Source organism: Homarus americanus, unplaced genomic scaffold, assembly GCF_018991925.1.
Source record: "Homarus americanus isolate GMGI-L3 unplaced genomic scaffold, GMGI_Hamer_2.0 scaffold41887, whole genome shotgun sequence".
Lineage (NCBI taxonomy): Eukaryota > Metazoa > Arthropoda > Malacostraca > Decapoda > Nephropidae > Homarus > Homarus americanus.
In genome coordinates, this window is record NW_024750135.1 from 151,195 (window position 1) to 172,485 (window position 21,291).

A 21,291-nucleotide genomic window follows, 5' to 3' on the forward strand; every position below is an offset into this window, starting at 1 on the left:
ACATCATCAAGCCAACGTTATTTTCAAGACTTTCCTGTTGGCTGACTCTCTGAATAATTATTAGAGGAAAAATGTAAAATCCACTTGAATAATATGTTTCAGTGTGTGTGTGTGTGTGTGTGTGTGTGTGTGTGTGTATGTGTGTGTGTGTGTGCGACTCGGCAACATTACAAACACACGCCCATCTTCACAAATACACAAGTCAAAAAACCAAAAAAAAAAAAACACTGAACAAGTGGAGTCCATTAAAAGGAGTCCGTTAAATGGAGGATCCGTTATATAGTTAAATGGAGGGTTCGTTAATGGTGGGTCCGTTACATAGTTAAATGAAGAGTACGTTAAATGGAGGGTTCGTTAAATGGAGTCCGTTAAAAGGAGGATGCCTTGTGTTGGATCATCTTTGTATATAGAGAGAGCAGTGACGTTTGTGTAAGGTGAAGACGTTCGTGACACACACACACACACACACACACACACACACACACACACACACACACACACACACACACACACACACACACACACACACACACACACACACACACACACACACACACACACACACACAGGTTCAGTGGTCCTGTCAATATTTGAACCAATGAAAGAAAAGTTGAATAAATGATAAAATATGTGGGGCTGTGTATAGGTTGGAGGAGACGTGGGGTAGGGGCAGAGATGTGTTAAGAGATGTGTGTTGTAGAGATGTGTGTGGGTAGAGATGTAAGGTAGTAGAGACGTGGGGTAGGGGTAGATGTGTGGGGTAGAGATGTGTGTGGGGTAGAGATGTGTGCGGGTAGAGATGTGTGTGGGTAGAGATGTGTGTGGGTAGAGATGTGTGCGGGTAAAGGTGTATCCAATGAAGAGGTATGTATAAGGGAGATATGTTGGCAGCCAGCCATCCATCCATACATACATACATACATATACATACATACATACACACTAATGCAAAGTAAATAATGCGTTGTGGTTATCGACGACCTATTTGGACAGGCCCTGAAGCACACCTCCAAGCGTAATTATTAAAAGAAATAAACACACTTCATCACATATATTTAGTCTGGCACATGTAAACAAGAGATATTGGGAGACCTGCTGGTGTGTGTGTGTGTGTTTTGGTTGATCAGCTGACCCACAGGTGCGTCTTCCTCCACCTGTGTGACGCTATATAAGGTCCTACGCCATTTTCCTCTTATACTTTTTTTTTCGTTTTTATGTCTTCTCGTAGTAGTAGTAGTAGTAGTAGTAGTAATAGTGGTGGTGGTTGTAGTAGTGGTGGTTGTAGTAGTTAGAGGTTGTGGTTGTATTTGCCACTTCGGCAAAATCGTGAAAATGACGTCAAAATGGCTGGAGTTGCCTCCGTGGCTCTGGTAACACTGGTGGCTCTGGATTGGCAACACTGGTAACCCTGTTGGCTCTGAACTGGTATCACTGGTGACTCTGAACTGGTAACACTGGTGGCTAAGAACTGGTAATACTGATGGCTCTTAAGTGGTAACACTAGTGACTCTGGACTGGTAACACTGACGCCTCCCCCCATAAGTACTTCCGGATGGCCAAGTTCCCGTTAAACTCTTGTTTCCGATCACTGTCCGGACATTATCGTCAAAATCATCGTCATAGTTATTATCATTATCATCAGCATCATCAATATCACTAAAATTTTCCCTATAATAATAATAATAATAATAATAATAATAATAATAATAATAATAATAATAATAATAATAATAATAATAATAATAATAATATAATAACCACAATAATAATAATAATAACCACAATAATAATAATAATAGTAATAATAATAATAATAATAATAATAATAATAATAATAATAATATAATAACCACAATAATAATAAAAATAATAGTAATAAAAGACATTAATTAACTATTACTTAATTCGTTCTCGTATCCTCTCTATCTACACTTTTCTCGGAATTATTCTATTCACCCTCGCGTTTATCAGATGCATTTGACGTTATATTTCGGCCATTTTTGCTGTTTATTCTACCTTTCGTTAATTTATATTCTCTCTTTCCATCTACATATTTACTTAATCTCCTTTATTATCTTTATTTATTCAATTCTGTCCTTCTCTCTCATTTATGAAAACTTTCATTCCCCTTTTGTCGTGTTATTTTTTCTTCTCTTTCTCCCCTCCCCCTCTTCTCTCCCTTTCTTTCCTTTCTCCTACCTCCCTTCCCCCTCTCTCTTTTTTCTCTTTCCCTACTTCCCTCTCTTCCCCTCTGCGTTCTTCCCTCTCTTATTGCCCCTCTCCTTCATTTTCTTTACTATGGTGCCTCTTTCCCTCTCCCCTCTCTAATTGGTTCACATCTTCCTCTCTCTTTATTCCAATCCCCTCTCTTCCCCCCTCCCCCTCTCTTCTGTCCACTCCCCTTTATTATATCTTTTCTTCTTCCTGTCTGCTCTTCTTCCCTTCATTATCTCTTCCTCCTCCTCCTCCCCTTCATTACCTCTTCCTTCTTTTTCCTTCTCCTTTTCTCTTTCATTTTCTCTCATTTTCTTGTTCCTTCTTCTCTCCACTATACTTCCATCTCCCCTTGCCTATCTTCGACTCCATCTTCCTCCTCTCCCCTCTCTCCCTCCTCCTCTTTCTACCTATCCTCATCCACTCTGTACCCTTATTCTCTCCCATCCTCCTCCTCTCCACCCTCTTCTTCCTCCTCCTCTCCCTTCTTTTCCTCCCCATTTCCTTCTCTCGTCTCCCCTCTCTTCCTACCTATACTCGTCCCCTCTGTGCCTTTGGTCTCCCTCCCCTGGCCCCGGTAGCGAGGGGAAAGGCCCGGGCACCAGTGCAGGTTTTCCGTCTAATGAGGGGAGCCGCGCAGGATTTTCCACTTGTTAGCGCCAGCGTGTCGAGCGAATCGTCCCTTTTCGTTGGTTTTCGTCCGTGCTGGCGTTATGGTAGGACGAAGGGGAAGTGTTGGCGGTCCCCTCGAACGAAGCGCAGAGGGACGCGACGCCGTAGAGCCGGGCGGAAAGCGGATGGAAGTGGCATCATTAGCGATGGCAGTGGCTCAGGCACTGATTGAGCCAATAGAGGATCGAAGAGGATCAAAACCTGAGTCAGGGCCGCTCTGGGGAATCCGATCCCTTTTCGCTGATTTTCAACTGATTGATAACTCACGATTAAAAAAAAATAACACACACAGGGGAAAAAATTATAGAGTTCGTGTTTATTCACTTACACACCGTCAACAAGAGAGAGAGAGAGAGAGAGAGAGAGAGAGAGAGAGAGAGAGAGAGAGAGAGAGAGAGAGAGAGAGAGAGAGAGAGAGAGAGACGTCTTCCAGAAACACAAACAATAAACTCATTATTAAGTGATTTTCTTTTATTTGTGTCGTCAAATAAGAGAAAATTAAAGAGACCACCTCTATCACTACCACCAACACCACAACTACTACCACCACTATCACTACCACCAATACCATCACCACCACCACCACTGCAAAAACAACCACCACCACAACAACCACCACCACCACCACCCCCCCCACCACCACCACCACCACCACACCACCACCACAACCACCACCACCACCACACTACAACCACACCACCACCACCACTACAACCACCACTACCACCACTCATTTGTTTGTCTAGGAAAGTCACTGTCTATAATGAAGTTATTTTTGGTCGAGGCACCAGTGCCCTCAAAGGTCTTGTTGAGTTGTACACAAAAATAATGGGAGAGGGGAGGAGGAGGAGGAGGGAGGAGGGAGGAGGGAGGAGGAGGAGGAGGGGAGGGAGAGGAGGAGGAGGAGGAGGAGGAGGAGGGGAGGAGGAGGAGAAGAAGGAGGAGGAGAAGAAGAAGGAGGAGGAGGAGGCAGGTAAAGGGAGGTGGAGGAGGAGGAGGAGGGGAGGAGGAAGAGAGAAGGAGGGTGAAGAGAGGGAAGGAGGAGGAGGAAGGGGAAGAGGGAAAGGTGGGAGGAAGGGGAAGAGGGAAAGGTGGGAGGAAGAGGAAGAGGGAAAGGTGGGAGGAAGGGGAAGAAGGAAAGGTGGGAGGAAGGAGGAGGAAAAGGGAAGGAAGAGGAAGATTATAGCATAGTAAGAAGTGTAGATAGTGTATTATCGAGATTCTCCCTCCTCATCTCTCCACCTCCTTAAGCCCTCACTACTCTCAACACCCCTCCCCTTAAACCCCACTTAAAAAACTCTCCCACTAACTCCCCTTTAATACATGACGTCATAACACCGCCCCTTACCTGCCCTACTGTTATTTAGAAAAGAAATAACAACAATAACATACAATAACAAACAATTACACAATAACACAATAACAAATTTAATGACACCTGCACAACACTCGTAATTAAATCTCTCTCTTTCTCTCTCTCTCTCTCTCTCTCTCTCTCACTCTCTCTCATTTTAAAGGACTCAAGAAATAACACGTGTTGATATTTCTTGCTTTTTTTTTCTCACCTTTTACATCTTTTTTTTTTTTTTTACATTATTGTTTACAAGTGAATGATACAGGGAGAGGTTGAGGAGAGAAGGAAGGTGTAGGAGAGGAAAGGGAGGAGGAGGAGGCTAAAGGGAGAGAGAGATGGGGGTGAGAAGAGGGGATTAATGAGGATGGTGAATAAATTGGGGAGGAGGTGAGAGAAGGAGGGGTGAGGAATGGGGACAGAGGAGAGGAAGGGAGAGAGGAGAGGGTGAAGGATGGGGTTGGAAGAGGGGTGAGGGAGGGGGCAGGGGAGGGGGGATGAGGAAGGGGGTGAGAGGAAGGGGTGAGGAGGGGTGAGGGAAGTGTAAGGAGGGAAGGGGGTGAGGGGAGGGGGTGAGGGGAAGGGGGTGAGGGGGAGGGGAGTGAGGGTAAAATCTCTCACCCCAGTCTACAGTGAGAGGAACAAGGACATAAGAGCCTCTGGTGGCATTATTGTTGAACGAGATATTTTACTTCACCTTTAGTAAAGCTTATAGGAGGATGAGTCAAAACACACACACACACACACACACACACCTTTTAGCTAGGACTTAGGCGTTCTTCCAACACTAAAAAGAGGAGGAAACGTGGCCAGCATAAGAGGAACAGACCACAGCAGTGTTATGATGACCCAGGACTCACAACACCTCAAATGTTCAAAATGTTTCAAGCTTCCCTCGCTGTAGTGCGGGAAAGCGTGAATGAACATAGACAAAATGCATGGGAGACATATGTCAACAGCCTGAACCAACACACATCCCTCAGCAAAGCCTGGAAAGACAAACACAATCAGAGGTAAAAACAGTAGACACGTCTCCCATCCAAACCCTCTGCCAAAAGTCGAATGAGCTAATAACAAAGTGGGCTCATGTGTCTAGCTCTGACATGTTACCAACTAGGACTCGGGGACTCCTTGATGCGAAAACTGTAGAGAGAAGTAATCTTATTAACTTTATGCTGGGCAAACAACACGATGAGTGTGATGTTCCATATACTGAGTGGGAGCTTGACGCCGCCCTCACCAGGGGTATAGCCACTGCCCCTGGGGAGGACGGAGTCACCTACAATATACAGTAGACTACTAAGGTGTGTGCCGGGTAATCCATTATTGGCATAGTACAATATGAGTCATGCCGAGGCCAACTACCCACATCATGGACCAGCAGTATTGTTGTACCAATACCGAAACCAGGACAGCCTGATGCTTTTCGTCCCATATCACTAACCAGCTGCCTGTGTAAAACCTTTGAGAGGATGGTTCTTGGCAGACTCTTATATAGAATCAGAGAACACATGTCTCCTAACATAAATGGCTTCACCCATGGTAAAGGTGTACATAATTGCATCACCACATTCCTAACTGTGCAGGGTGGATGAAAGGCACAGATACACCACATTTCTTGACCTAAAAGCTGCATTTGATATTGCCAATAGACAAATTAAATTGTAGGAACTAGCCAAAATGGATATAGGAGGTAGGCTGTTACACTAGATAAGTGGTTACCTCACCAACAGAAGGGCTGCTGCACTGTTTCAGGATTACAAAAGTGAAGTTAAAGATATGCTACTTGGCACCCCCCAAGGTGGGGGACTCAGCCCAACTTTGTTCAATGTTCTTATGAATGCATTATTAAATTTAATACCAGACAACCCCAGCAATATCACAATCAGCTATGTTGATGATATTCTTATACATACTAAAACTCATCGTGAAATGCAAACCACCCTGAACCATGTACAGTCAGCCTGTGAAAACCTCGGTCTTATTATCTCCACTGAGAAAACTAAGGTGTTCAACAAATAAGCTGGTAACCGCAAACGCGGCCCCACCAAGTTCAAGGCAGGTAACAACTCTATTGACTCAGTCTCTTTCAAATATTTCGGTGTCCCTAGCCCCTGTACCTCACCTGCCACACAACAGCTAACCCGCCAATGTACTGATAGGTTAAAACCCCTTATATATGTAGCGGTGTACAACCCACATTATGGCGCTAATATCAGAATTATTAAAACAATGTACCTAGGCTATATAAGATCTCTGATAGATTACCACGCACCAGTCCTGGTCATTCGTGACGGGAAAGGCGTTGACAACCTCGAAAAAAAAAAGCAAAATAAAGCCCTTAGAATTATTTTAGGCTGTCCCGTGAGTACTTAATATGTGGAAAGAACTAGGTATACCCAGTGTTAAAGAAAGAATAGGTGCAGTCAACCTGAGGCTTTTCTGTGGGGATAGAATATATGAGTCAAGAGACTGGTGAATTTAAAGGAATCCAAACTACAACTTCACATATGAAGATGTTTGGACTAGGCCATCTGTACAAAGTTGACACACAACAGCACTTCCTCCCACCCTGGCGGACATCACAACACCCACGTACCCGCCTAAACGACTGACCACACATAATCCTTATCTCCAACACACCACCATAGTGAGAGCTCTTGACCACATACATAACCTGCAGACTGAAAATAACATCACACAGACCATCTACACTGACGGCTCTCTTAACACTGTCTGTGGGAGGGCTGGAAGTGCTGTCATTGTAACTCAGCCTAACGGTAATGTACTAGAAAAAGGAGCTAGAACTAGTAACAGGTCATCCACTCTACACACTGAACTAACTGCCATACTCAGCCCTGAAACTTGTTGAAGACACCGCCACTGACAGTCTCATCATCACCGACTCCTTATCCTCACTACTTGCTCTTGATACCCTAAACTCAGATTGTCACCCGCTGGTCGCTGAAGCCAGACACAAGTATATGTGTCTTGTTGACGGGGGGTCAGGATCAGGCTGCTGTGGCCCCTCTCACATAGGCATTAGTGAACATGATAGAGTTGATGCCTTAGCTAAGCTCGCGTCCAATGTTGAGTACAATCTAGGACTGTCAAACAGAACCTTAACAACTGTAATCAGAAAAGAACTTGCTGATGACCTCTACCGCTCACAGGATGAGTATGGGAGTGCACAATAAACTAGCTGCTGTCGGTGGCAAAATTCAAATAAAATAAAAAAAATCTTAAACACATCACACACAATCACCCCTATAACACCATCCTAACACCCCCTCACCACCACCTCTGAGCGCCAAATATACTGTGTATATATATATATATATATATATATATATATATATATATATATATATATATATATATATATATATATATATATATATATATATATATATATATATATATATATATACCTGTACTGCATGAGGGCGGCAGGCAGGTGAGACTGACCATCAAGATGACACAACACAATTACCTCAATATTGTTGCTAAGAAACACTCCACTACTCATCCCAGCTTTAAGTCATCAATGTGTATTGTAACAGATGACAGCTCGGCCTCGGGGTACCTCACCCGGCTTATATACAGTATATTGCAAGTTATTTTTTCTACATATATAAAATCATTCGACAATAATTATGGTATTTTTAGGTATATGTGTTGTGGATATATAATGGTTATAACTATATAGTTTTGGTATATATATCACCAGAACTCTTAATATACGGTATAATACTGTTTTATATATATACTGTATATTGAGTATAATCCCAGTAATTATATAAGACTAATTTTTGAAGGGGTCTATAATCCTATTTGACGTTTATTTTGATATATAGAGAGGAATATATATATATATATATATATATATATATATATATATATATATATATATATATATATATATATATATATATATATATATATATATATATATATATATATATATATATATATATATATACTATATGACTTAATATAACTTTGTATATAACTGATGGTATATGAAGTAGTAGACTTGTGTTTTGTAATGGTGGGAGTTAGTTGTGATGTATTACAATGTGTTGTGATGGTAATTTTATTTTGTTGGTGTTATTGTTGTTATTGCTATTATTATTATTATTATTATATTGTCATCACACACACACACACACACACACACACACACACACACACACACACACACACAGTGAACAAGAAACACCTGCGTGTCTGTGTTGAGAGTTAATTAAGACATTACACAAACACGGCAATACACCCCTCACACACACGAAGACTTACCCTACACGAGGCAGACATTAGCTTTGTTCTACCACTCCATCTTAATCATGTTTACCGAGTAATTACAGGTACCAATACACCTGAACGGGTTTAAATACAATAAAAGAAGACTTATTTATTAGTTATTTTGTGAGTGTTTCTTTATGGAAGGATTTAAAGGGATTAACGCAGCCGCCGGGAAGGATTTTGGTCAACACTGGGTGGGTCCTACTGGGTGGGTCCTACTGGATGAGAGATACTGGGTGGGTCCTACTGGGTGGGTCTACTGGGTGGGTCCTACTGGGTGGGTCTACTGGGTGGGTCATACTGGGTGGGTCATACTGGGTGGGTCATACCGGGTGGGTCTAGATTTCGACGAGTGATGAAGGGTAGGCAGAGGCAGGGGCGCTAATTCCAATTCATTACACTATGGTATTTATCGCGTTATAAATCACTAACTTCCCCCGTTATCCCTCCCTCCCTCCCTCTCTTCTCCCTCCTCCCTCTCTTCTCCCTCCCTCCTGCTACTCCTCAGCTGAGTAATAAGTTAGCGGAGGCAATAAAGTGCAATGTTATGATGTGATGTATGGTCGAGATTCAGGTGGTAAGTGAGTGTTAGTATGAGCCGTGTGGGGTGTATGGGGTGGAGCTGAGTTATGGTGGTGCAGGTGTTGGTTGTTGAGGGGGTGGGGGTGATGGGGAGGAGGGTCCTTCCAGCTAGTCCTCGGGTGGTGGTGGGTGGTCCTTCTGTCTTTGTCGTCGTCAACGTCACCCTCGAACTGGATCCTCTGTCTTCCCCCTCCTCCCCTCCGTCATCCACGTCATACTCGATACGTCCTCATGTCACCCACCTCACCCTCGACCAATCACCACGGGAGAGCCACAAAACTCAGATAACAGGATGATATAGTGTGATTTATACCTCAGGCCGCGTTGATGATACCTTGTTATCGCCTCGTCATTGTGTGTGTGTGTTTGTGTGTTGTGTGTTTATAAAACAAGTTCAAAGGACGGGGGGTGAGGAGGGTGATTTAGATACAGTTCCGTCACCCACAAACAACGGCTCGTTATCGGTGTAGTGTCCCTCGTTAGTGCTTTGTTATCCCCAGAGAGAGAGACTTTTTTAATTGGGTGATGTGACAATGACCGTATTGTGTCAGTCAGGTACACGATATTGGTGTGCGTTTGTTGTCCTAGTGTTAGTCTGTCATGCGTGGCTCTCTCCCTCCTTCTATCCCTCCATCTATCCATCCTTCCCTCCATCTAGCCGTCCCTACTTCCTTCTATCCCACCATCCATCCGTCCTTATCACCCTCTCTCTCTCTCTCTCTCTTCCTCCCTCTCAACATCCTTCCTATCGTCTCTCCATCCCTCCCTCCCTCCCTCCTACCAACGCCTCCTCCATTCTCCATCCCCAACCCTCTCTCCCTCCCACACAGGTGAGGCCAACAGGTGACACAATAACACGTTGTATTTCACCTTCTGGATTAATAAAGACAAATTAGAAAATAAAAACACCCGGATAACTGGATTGATTTCACTCTCTCTCCCTCCACCAGATGCCGCTCCTCGTGTTTACAATAATTATCAGAGTTTTGGGGGATTTAAGCTAAAGAGACAGACAGACAGAGACAGACAGATACAGACAGAGACAGACAGACAGACAGACAGACAGACATACAGACAGAGAGTGCATGTGTGAGATAGATATAAATTAAAGTCCTGGAAAATAAAATACTCAACAATTGTGATATAATTTAACTTCATTATAACACTTGGGGTAAATTACTGTATGTATTGAGATGTATAATGTTAACTACAATATATATTAACATTGTAGTACATGTGATATAAAGTTGTTAATCACTGATGTATGGAATAATTTAGTTATATATATATTTTTAACAGGATTTAGCAACATGTTGAAATATATTATGTCATTGATGATATCATTGTTATTATTATTATTATTAGTATTATTATGGGATATTTAACTTAAGGAATTATATATATATATATATATATATATATATATATATATATATATATATATATATATATATATATATATATATATATATATACACACACACACACTGTATATGTGTGTGTGTGTGTATATATTACAACCGTCCATAAAATAATATAATATAACAGACGATAATTGGATTATTTTTTGTACTTGAAAATCTTTACACCAAGAATTTATATTGAAACATTAGGGAAATATATATTATAATTGTATGTTATTCTTGACATATATATATTATCATTGTAAATTATTTCCAATCACGGTAGCGAGCGATTAGATGTTTTGGGAGACGTAACTTCACTCCAACATCGACCAGCGAGGTTAATAATGTTGCCAGGTGATGATCCTAATTAAGGTCTGACACAACACTATCATCCGTCAGATAAAGCCAATCAAAATCAACCTAGCACACGAGGACTGCTCTCATTCGTCAGCGGCGTGGCAGGTGAGGAGTGATAGGGTGGTCTCGTCTCACTCCTTTATCATTCAGTCCAGGTTTTACTCGAGTGATTATAAAGGTTTTGTTATTAGTGATGAAAATTAGGTGTGTGTGTGTGTGTGTGTGTGAATAGGGGTTAAACCATCGTCCTCAGAGTGTTAAACCATCGTTCTCATAGAGTTAAACCATCGTCCTCACCTCAGAAAGAACACTCACACCTAAACCTAATCATGGATATGGGTTTATACCTTCATCACCAGAGGGGGAAAAAATACCCCAAATTAACCTGACAGATCTCGAGGAATTTGGGGAGCCGGATAGTTAACTCCCAGGAGAACCGGATGTTAGGATATCAGTACGGCGCTTACCTCCCATCCTCTAGACTTGAGACTTGTGGTGTGGCTTGGTTAGGTTAGGTTAGGTTAGGTTAGGTTCAACTAACCACCACAACAGCAACGATGATGATGATATTAAAAATGGAAACAATAAAAGTGAAACAAATATAGAGAGAGAGAGAGAGAGAGAGACATCTAACAAACAGACAAAACATTATATATATATATCCACCTCAACTTTATCCTTAAACAACCTTTGTCCTGGGATTAATAATACTTTAATACACTCTACCGTTTTAATTAATGAGATATTATTAGTATTAAAATTTCTAGACAAACAGAAAATAATCAACAATTGTTTTTAAAATAAGTTGGCACAAAAAAATGATAAATAAATAAATATACTCGTCATCCGCTGCTGTGGCGACTCTCCTGCATCTCAACAACAAACTCGCGAGGGCATTTCTTTTTTTTATTATTATTAAATCCGTGTTGCAGAGTCGCTATATGCAATATGGAATAAAGACATACATTCATATACGTATATCCTCGTGTATATATATATATATATATATAGGTAAACACGGACACAGCTCTCAATGTATGTAATAAAATTTCCCACAGCGTTGAAACTCTCCCAAAAGCGTTGAAATTCTGCACATCCATGAGTGTCGCCGCACAGCCAGCCAGAGTTTGTAACCTACCTGAAAACGCAGCTAAATAAATCTCTTTGCGCCGCCCAATGACAACCCGTAATTATTTCCACCACCGTCTCTACGATTTGCCGGCCACCGACCAATCACGGACTCGCTACGGCTAAATGGGATGATGAAACCTCCCCCGGGATTGGTCGGTGTCGTAAAAGGTGTACAAAGACCGGTCGTGATTGGCTCCTGCCCGAGTAATGCTTGACTTGGATAGATCACTCTGGAATCATCAATAATTTACGGGTAAAATGCGTGCAGTGATTACGTGCTGTAGCGAGAGGCGGTGGAGGCTGCTGGCACCTGAGAGAGAGAGAGAGAGAGAGAGAGAGAGAGAGAGAGAGAGAGAGAGAGAGAGAGAGAGAGAGAGAGAATAAAGCTAAGAAACAAGTAAATATCAAGAGAAATGAAAAATATATAAAGAGAAGAAGAATTGACAGACAGAAGGCAAGACAAAGAAAGACAGGCAAACAAACAAACAAACAAGACAGACAGAGATAGACAAAGACAGAAAAAACAGACAGAAGACAGACAGATGAGACAAACAAAACGAACAGACAAACAGAAACAGACAAAACAAAGATAGACAGATAAAAACAAGCTGACAGAACAGACAGAAAGAAGACAAACTCACCAACTCCCGAAGGAGATACAGATGGACTTTAAATAACTAAGACATCACAGAATAATATGATGAGAAAATTATGCGAGGAAGAGGAGGAAGGAGGAAGAGGAGAAGAAGAAAAGAGGAGGAGGGAGGATGAAAAGGGAAGGGGAAGAGGGAGGAGGAAGATAAGAGGAAGGGGAGAGGAGGAAGAGAATAGGAAAGAAGAAAAAGAGAAGAGGAAAAGGAAGAAGAGAAGAAGAAATAGGAAGAGGACAAGAGAAAGAAAAAGAGGAGAGGAAGAGAGAGAAGAAAGGTGATAATCTTCAGTGTGTAAACATTACCTGAGCACACCTGAGCACCTCCAACCTCTCTATGTATTACTGTATTACTTGTATGTATGTATGTATGTATGTATGTATGTATGTTTAAATTGGGTCAAGGTGTGGCTCGCCCCCAGTCATGCATGAATATTAATACAAGCAACAGTTGACCTCGTTTCGTTAGAGCTGAACTGAAAGGAATTCCTGACACGTAACATTACCATCATAGTGTAAGGAACATTGTCATAACGTTAACAAATTATAATACGAAGGTTGGAGAAAATTGTTACTTGATAATACAATATGGTAGCTGATGAGACATTACGGTAGTGGTCAGTGGAGGACAGGTGGAAGGACAGGTGGAAGGACAGGTGGAAGGACAGGTACAGGTGGAATTAAACACAAATATTGCTCCGGGTCAACACCAGGAGGAGGATTACAAAATTGAGAAATATTTATGCCAGGAATATATTTACTAGGAATGCTTACAGGAGGAAAATCTCTATTAGGAATGTTTAAAGGAGGAATATCTCTACTAGGAATGTTTATAAGAGTAATAGCTTCTACTAGGAATGTCTTGAGCATGCAGGGTGGAAGGCGCTTGTTTGGGTAACGTCAGCTGCCGACCTTAGCAGTAAGTGTCAAGTCAGCAGCAACACTGTCTAGACTGTACACACACACACACACACACACACACACACACACACACACACACACACACACAATCTCTCTCTCTCTCTCTCCTTACATACCTGCATTTCTCTCCCTATCTGTACCTGCAATTTCTACTGGTATCTAAAGCTTTACCTGTACTTCTACTGTACCTGTAACTCTACCTGTACTTATACCTGTTCTTTCACCTGTATTGTGTCTTATAATCAACACTATAAACAAAGTGAATAAATGCCAATGATAATATATAGGAAAAAATTAAATAAAACATATAGTTAAAAAAATCATACGTGGAAATATATGGTTGTGAAATATAATAACAATAACAATAATAATAATAATAATAATAATAATAATAATAATAATCAAAACAAAAACAATAAAACAATAATTAAAATAACCCATATAAACAAACACATAAACACAGGTAAACACTGATTAATTTGTTTCTTTGTCTGCACCGTCACCTTTGCCTTCACTCCCGTCACAAACAAATAAATTGGACGGGTCAAAAAGCCTCGTCTATTATTATATTAAAAAATAAATTACCTCACTCGAAGAACAGAAGAAAAAGAAGAAAAAGAGAGAAAAGGAAAAAGAAGGAACATATTAATGAACCGAATCATCACTATTCAGAACAATACACAGAGGCTATTTACAATAAGGGGAAAAATTATATTTGGACGAGTTATTTTATGATGATGAATATCTCTCTATAGACCCACAGAGAGAGAGAGAGAGAGAGAGAGAGAGAGAGAGAGAGAGAGAGAGAGAGAGAGAGAGCCTGATCACGCCTCTGTGTGTGATGTTGAAAGTTGGATAGAATTAGTATACCTTTCAATTCAGGGCGTTTGGCACTGCATTGACGCTAATGAAGGCTGGTGGAAGGAAGGTAGTGTGTTGGCACTGGTGGTGGAAGGACGGCACCGTGTTGGCACTGGTGGTGGAAGGACGGCACCGTGTTGGCACTGGTGGTGGAAGGAAGGTAGTGTGTTGGCACTGGTGGTGGAATGACGGCACCGTGTTGGCACTGGTAGGAAGGAAGGTAGTGTGTTGGCACTGGTGGTGGAAGGACGGCACCGTGTTGGCACTGGTGGTGGAAGGAAGGTAGTGTGTTGGCAATTGGTGGTGGAAGGACGGCACCGTGTTGGCACTGGTGGTGGAAGGATGTACCGGCCGTGTTGGCACTGGTGGTGGAAGGAAGGTAGTGTGTTGGCACTGTTGTGGAATGACGGCACTGTGTTGGCACTGTGGAAGGAAGGCACTGTGTTGGCACTGGTGGTGGGAAGGAAGGTACTGTGTTGGCACTTTGGTAGGAATGACGGCACCGTGTTGGCACTGGTGGTGGAAGGAAGGCACCGTGTTGGCACTGGTGGTGGAAGGAAGGTACTGTGTTGGCAATTGCGGTGGAACGACGCGGCACCGGTGTTGGCACTGGTGGTGGAAGGAAGGCACCGTGCTGGCAGTTCGGTGGTGGAAGGAAGGTACTGTGTTGGCACTGGTGGTGGAATGACGAACGTGTTGGCACTGGTGGTGGAAGGAAGGTAGTGTGTTGGCACTGGTGGTGGAATGACGGCACCGTGTTGGCACTGGTGGTGGAAGGAAGGCACCGTGTTGGCACTGGTGGTGGAAGGAAGGCACCGTGTTGGCACTGGTGGTGGAAGGAAGGCACCGTGTTGGCACTGGTGGTGGAAGGAAGGCACCGTGTTGGCACTGGTGGTGGAAGGAAGGCACCGTGTTGGCACTGGTGGTAAACATCACCGTCAGCACGTGAACTATGGAACCCCTCGTGGGTGGCCGGCCGCCATGACACAGCAGCTCAATGGTGAGTCACTTATATTGGTGACTCATTGTGGACTGTGTTGTCAGAGATGCGGGGTGAAGACAGTGTTATCCCCGGGAGGTTTCAGCTGTTGTGCTCTTGTCTTTTGGTGTTGTGTTGTGTTGTAGTGGCGTTTTGTTTTCTAGTTAACACACACACACACAGTAAATACTACTTCTTGCACTGTCACTATGTTGAAATGAACTGTAGTTTGAGCTTTTCCCCATCTAGTTATTATATATCTTATCTGTATCACTTATGTTACTTGTATATTATTTGTAAATCGAAACCCATTCCCCAATTATGTAACTGTATATTTTCAGCCTTCTGGCTGCTATGCTCTTTCAATAAACCCCTTAATTATTTATTATTATTATTACACACACACACCACCCCTCCTCCTCCTTAAAACCGCCCACATCCTTCTTCTCCATCAACTTTCCCCACTCCTTCCCCATCCTTCCACCATCCCATATCTTCACAAATCCCCTCCTACATCCTATCCTTCCTAACCCTTCCTCTCCCACCTCCACCTCCCATCATCCTTCCTCCTCTACCTGCACCACCTCCCCCCCCCCCACACATCACCATACTTATCAGGCGTCACGCTGAGCTCTCATAGATTACCCACTGGTAAGCAATATGTAAAACAAACAGAGAGGGACCCAGCCACTCACCCTGTGCCATTTCTATCTGTGATTGATCATGATTCTCGGCCGAGTTGATAAGCATATACAGTAGGGGTTGAAGGAGGAGGTCGTGGTGAAGGATGGGCGTCTCCTCTCTCTCCCTTTCTTAATTGTTATTGGATCATTTTGACAACTGTGTTTGCTTAATTTAACATGAGAACCTTGGTGATGATACGGCCGGTGGTGGTTAAGAGGAGGGAGGTCTTGTGGTTGATCAAGGTGAGTTTTATCTAAATGAGGTGCCCCCCACCTCCTCCCCCCACTGTCTGCCCTTACCACACTTTCCCCCCGTCACCACCACTCCACTGCCCTTCCTCCCCCCCCCCTACCTCCACCACACGCTGCTGCTCATATCATCCAACGGAAATTTTTATTGGATGGTTAAAGCTGCGGTAATTCCTGGCTAATGCCTGAACTCAAGTCACTAATGTATACAACCACGACCTTGTTCTTTACCGCCGGTCATTGTGTCAGGGGTTGTTGCCGATATACAGTCAACACCGGTTAATACAGTTCAGATACAGTCAACAACGGTTAATACAGTTCAGATACAGTCAACACCGGTTAATACAGTTCAGATACAGTCAACACCGGTTAATACAGTTCAGATACAGTCAACACCGGTTCATACAGTTCAGATACAGTCAACACCGGTTAATACAGTTCAGATATAGTCAACACCGATTAATACAGTTCAGATACAGTCAACACCGGTTAATACAGTTCAGATACAGTCAACACCGGTTAATACAGTTCAGATACAGTCAACACCGGTTAATACAGTTCAGATACAGTCAACACCGGTTAATACAGTTCAGATACAGTCAACACCGGTTATACAGTTCAGATACAGTCAACACCGGTTCATACAGTTCAGATACAGTCAACAGTTTGATTCATACAGTTCAGATACAGTCACACACCGTCTACATACAGTTCAGATAATCAACAACGGTTAATACAGTTCAGATACAGTCAACACCGGTTCATACAGTTCAGATACAGTCAACACCGGTTAATACAGTTCAGATACAGTCAACACCGGTTAATACAGTTCAGATACAGTCAACACCGGTTAATACAGTTCAGATACAGTCAACACCGGTTCATACAGTTCAGATACAGTCAACACCGGTTAATACAGTTCAGATACAGTCAATACCGCTTAATAATATAACCAAAGTCACATCGTTATATCTATCCAGTATAATTACCACCCTCGTTCGTTATACTCTCGTTATATTCGTCGTCCAATGATACACTCCCATTTCAACTCGTTTTTTTTAATCGCAGTCATTAGCGTCACTCTGATGCATTCCTAATCAGCCTTTCGCAAATAACTAACAACAGGTAGTACAAGTTAATGTTTTCTCTGGCTGTTAGTTATACTGTTATGATATCTGCTTTGTATATCTAAGTAAGGTTAGGTTAGGTTGGGTTAGGTTAGGTTAGGTTAGGTTAGGTTAGGTTAGGTGTGTGTGTCCTTCCAACCATCCTCACTTCCTCCCTCCACCTTCTAATCTTCCCTTCTTCTTCACCTCCCTTCCACACCGCCCCCTCTCACATCCTCCCTCTAATTCTCTTCTCCCTCTTTCTCTCTATTCTCCCTTCTTTCTCCCTCACACACACACACTAAAAACATCCTCCTCGGGAAAAACAAATTCTTCATCAGGTGTGCGATACGTCAACGAAACACCTGCATAATAAAGGTAAATCCGTCACCTCACCTGTGTCATGCTGGTTATTAATGCCGTCTCCTCCTCATCACACCTGCCGTCTACCTTCATTTATCTCTACTTAACTTCTATTGGCTCCAATTTATCGACTATTTTCTTTTATCTCTTCAATTCATCAAGATTTCTCACTAGTTTATTCGGTTTATCAAGATTTTTGTCGATTTTTGGCAATTCAATGTTTTTTTTTCTCTCTCTTTTCTTCTGCTGGTCTTCTTTTCTGTGAGTGGTTTCTCTTTTCTTGTCTCTTTCATTCTTCTTCTTCTCTCTCCCCTCCTCCTCTTCCTCTCCTTTTCCTCCTCTCCTCTCTCGTTCTTCCTCTCCTTTTCCTCCTTTTCCTCCTCTCCTCTCTCTTTCATCCTTTTCCTCTCCTTTTCCTCCTCTTCCTCTCCTTTTCCTTCTCTCCTCTCTCCTTTATCCTCTTCCTCTCCTCCTCCTCCTCCTCTTACCTAATTTCCTTTGTCTCCCTACTTCCACCAATTCATCCTCATTCCTCCCATTCCTACTACCACTATTACCACTACCACCATTACTATTGCTACCACTACTACTTTTACCACCACCACTACCACCACCACCACCACCACTACGACCATCACTACAACCACCACCACCACCACTACCCTCCCTGCATGGTGCCAGACAGAGCATGTGTGGTCGCTGGGTCACCCTCACCCAGGTATGGCTGACAGATCCATGCGGCGACTGACGTGATGGATTAATAGCATCTGACTACCTGGACCGCATGCGGGATGTGTGTACGTGCAGCCCATCAGTCTTGCGGCAGTCTTGCGGCCCTTCCTCGAGTTCTTAAAAGAGATTTCCTTCTGAATTTGGTCTCCTAAAGGTCCCTCACTAAAAAAAAATTCCCCCTAAATCTCGTTTCTCAAAGATTCGTAAGTCCAAATTTCCCCCCAATAATATTTCATCCCTCTAAATATTCCCACGACAAATTTCCCTTCATAGATGGCGACCAAAATGGCGGCGTAATAGAGGCTGAGACTCTACTTTGTCTCCTGAGTTACGAGAAAAACTAAAAGACTTGAGACGTGTTGAGAATCCTGACATGTTGTGGGTGATTGATTAGGGTAGTGAACGGGGGTTAGGGGGGGGAGGGGGGGGAGACAGCCCGGCAGGTACGAGGAATGGGAGGAGAACGGGGAAGGAGGTTGGAAAAGTTGAGATGATAAGAACTGGAAGAAAGGAAGGAAGGAAGGAAGGAAGGAAGGAAGGAAGGAAGAGGAGAAGAGAATGAGATGGGAAGGAGGAGATGAAGGAATGGGATGTAGCAACCAAATAACTAGACAAACAGAAACAGACAGACAGACAGACACAAAGACAGACACAGAGACGGACACACACATATGGTTACACACAGAGAAAGACAGACAGACAGATGGGTAAACAGAGACAGACAGACAGCCAGGCAGGCACAGTGACGTCGATGATGCCACGCCCCTTGAGTGATCAGAAGCTTAACTAAGATAACCAGTGAAGGAGTATAAGATAACCCGAGTGACGGAGGTGTTGTGATAACAGACAGAGGTGGACAGGATAACTAGTGGCCTCCATGACACACACACACACACACACACACACACACACACACACACACACACACACACACACACACACACACACACACACACACACACACACACACACACACACACACACACACACACACACACACACACACACACACACACACACACACACACACACACACACACACACACACACACACACACACACACACACACACACACACACACACACACACACACACACACACACACACACACACACACACACACACACACACACACACACACACACACAGGACCTCAACGTTAATCCAGGTCCTTAACATTAATCCAAGACCTTGCCAATGTTAATCCAGGACCTCACCAACGTTAATCGAGGACTCCAATGGTAAGACCCCCAACACTTAATCAAGGACCTCAACAACCTTAATCCAGCACCTCAACACTTAATCCAACACCTCAACACTTAATCCAAGACCTCTACCAACGTTAATCCAAGACCTCCACCACCAACGTTAATCCAAGACCTCCACCACCAACGTTAATCCAAGACCTCCACCACCAACGTTAATCCAAGACCTCCACCACCAACGTTAATCCAAGACCTCCACCACCAACGTTAATCCAAGACCTCCACCACCAACGTTAATCCAAGACCTCCACCACCAACGTTAATCCAAGACCTCCACCACCAACGCCACTGAGTCCTCCACAAAGAGAGTTCTGTCATCAAAACACACAACCTCATGGTCCGGTGAGAGTAAGGGCAGATGAAGGAAACTCAACACGGTGATAAAAGATATAAAAAAAAAAACCCCGATGGTGCAAGAGTTTTAAACGTTGGTGAGACAGTAGAATTTGCTCAAATACTTCGATACTTGTGTGGGTGGGTGGGTGGGTGGGTGGGTTAGTTGGTGGGTGTATATTGTAGAGGGTGAGTTGGTGGGTGCTGTAGAGGGTAGGTGGGCAGTTGAATGATGTAGTGTGTGGGTGGGCGACTGACTGGGTAGAGTGAGTGAGTGTGGGTGGGTGGGCGACTGACTGGATATAGAGTGAGTGAGTGTGTGTGGGTGGGCGACTGACTGGATAAAGCATGAGTGACTGACTGGATAGTGAGAGAAAATATAGGCTGGATGACTGACTGAATATAGAATGAGTGAGTGTGGGTGGGCGACTGAACTGGGTGTAGAGTGACTGAGTGGATGTGGATGAGCGGATGAAGTAACAGACATACACCGTGTCACGCAGATAACAGTATCAGGACGGGGGATTTATACAACATAATTTATGACCCCTAACTTGGTCTGCAATGTTGTCTTAGCTAACACGCCTCACTACACACCCTAATTACCTCCCCCTATAAGTCTCATTATCGCTTATCTTCTCAATTATGTCTTTTTATTTGGGGTGGTGGTGGGGTGGGGGGATTATACCTTCTATAACCTTAAGGATGATTTGACTTGGCCTAGGAGACGCATAGGAGATCAGGATTGCTTTAGGAGACACACAGGAGACGCACAAGAGATCAGGATTGGCCTAGGAGACACACAGATCAGGATTGGCCTAGGAGACACACAGGAGATCAGGATTGGCTTAGGAGACATATAGGAGATCTGGATTGGCCTAGGAGACACACAGGAGATCAGGATTGGCTTAGGAGATGGAGGAGAGATGAGTCAACTTCGTCAGCCTCAATGAAGGATTCGGTGTTCGGTGTTAAGTCTGTTTACACTACTGATGAGTGTCTGTCTGTGTGTTTGTTTGTGTAAGTCTATGTGAGTGTTTGTGTTGGTCTGCTTGAGTGTCTGTGTGTGTTTGTCTAAGTCTGTGTGAGTGTTTGTGTAAGCCTTTGTTTGTCTGTTTGCGTGGGTGTTTG

General features: G+C 43.2%; 1 protein-coding gene across 1 annotated transcript in view; it reads left to right on the forward strand.

The window, feature by feature from the left end:
* The first annotated feature begins 1,343 nt into the window (after window positions 1–1,343).
* LOC121854002 (extensin-like) overlaps window positions 1,344–21,291 on the forward strand; it is a 49,288-nt gene continuing 29,340 nt past the window's right edge. Inside the window, exon 1 of the mRNA XM_042348389.1 lies at window positions 1,344–1,402. Within this exon, the coding sequence (XP_042204323.1) occupies window positions 1,344–1,402 (59 nt within the window). The remainder of the gene's footprint in view (window positions 1,403–21,291) is intronic.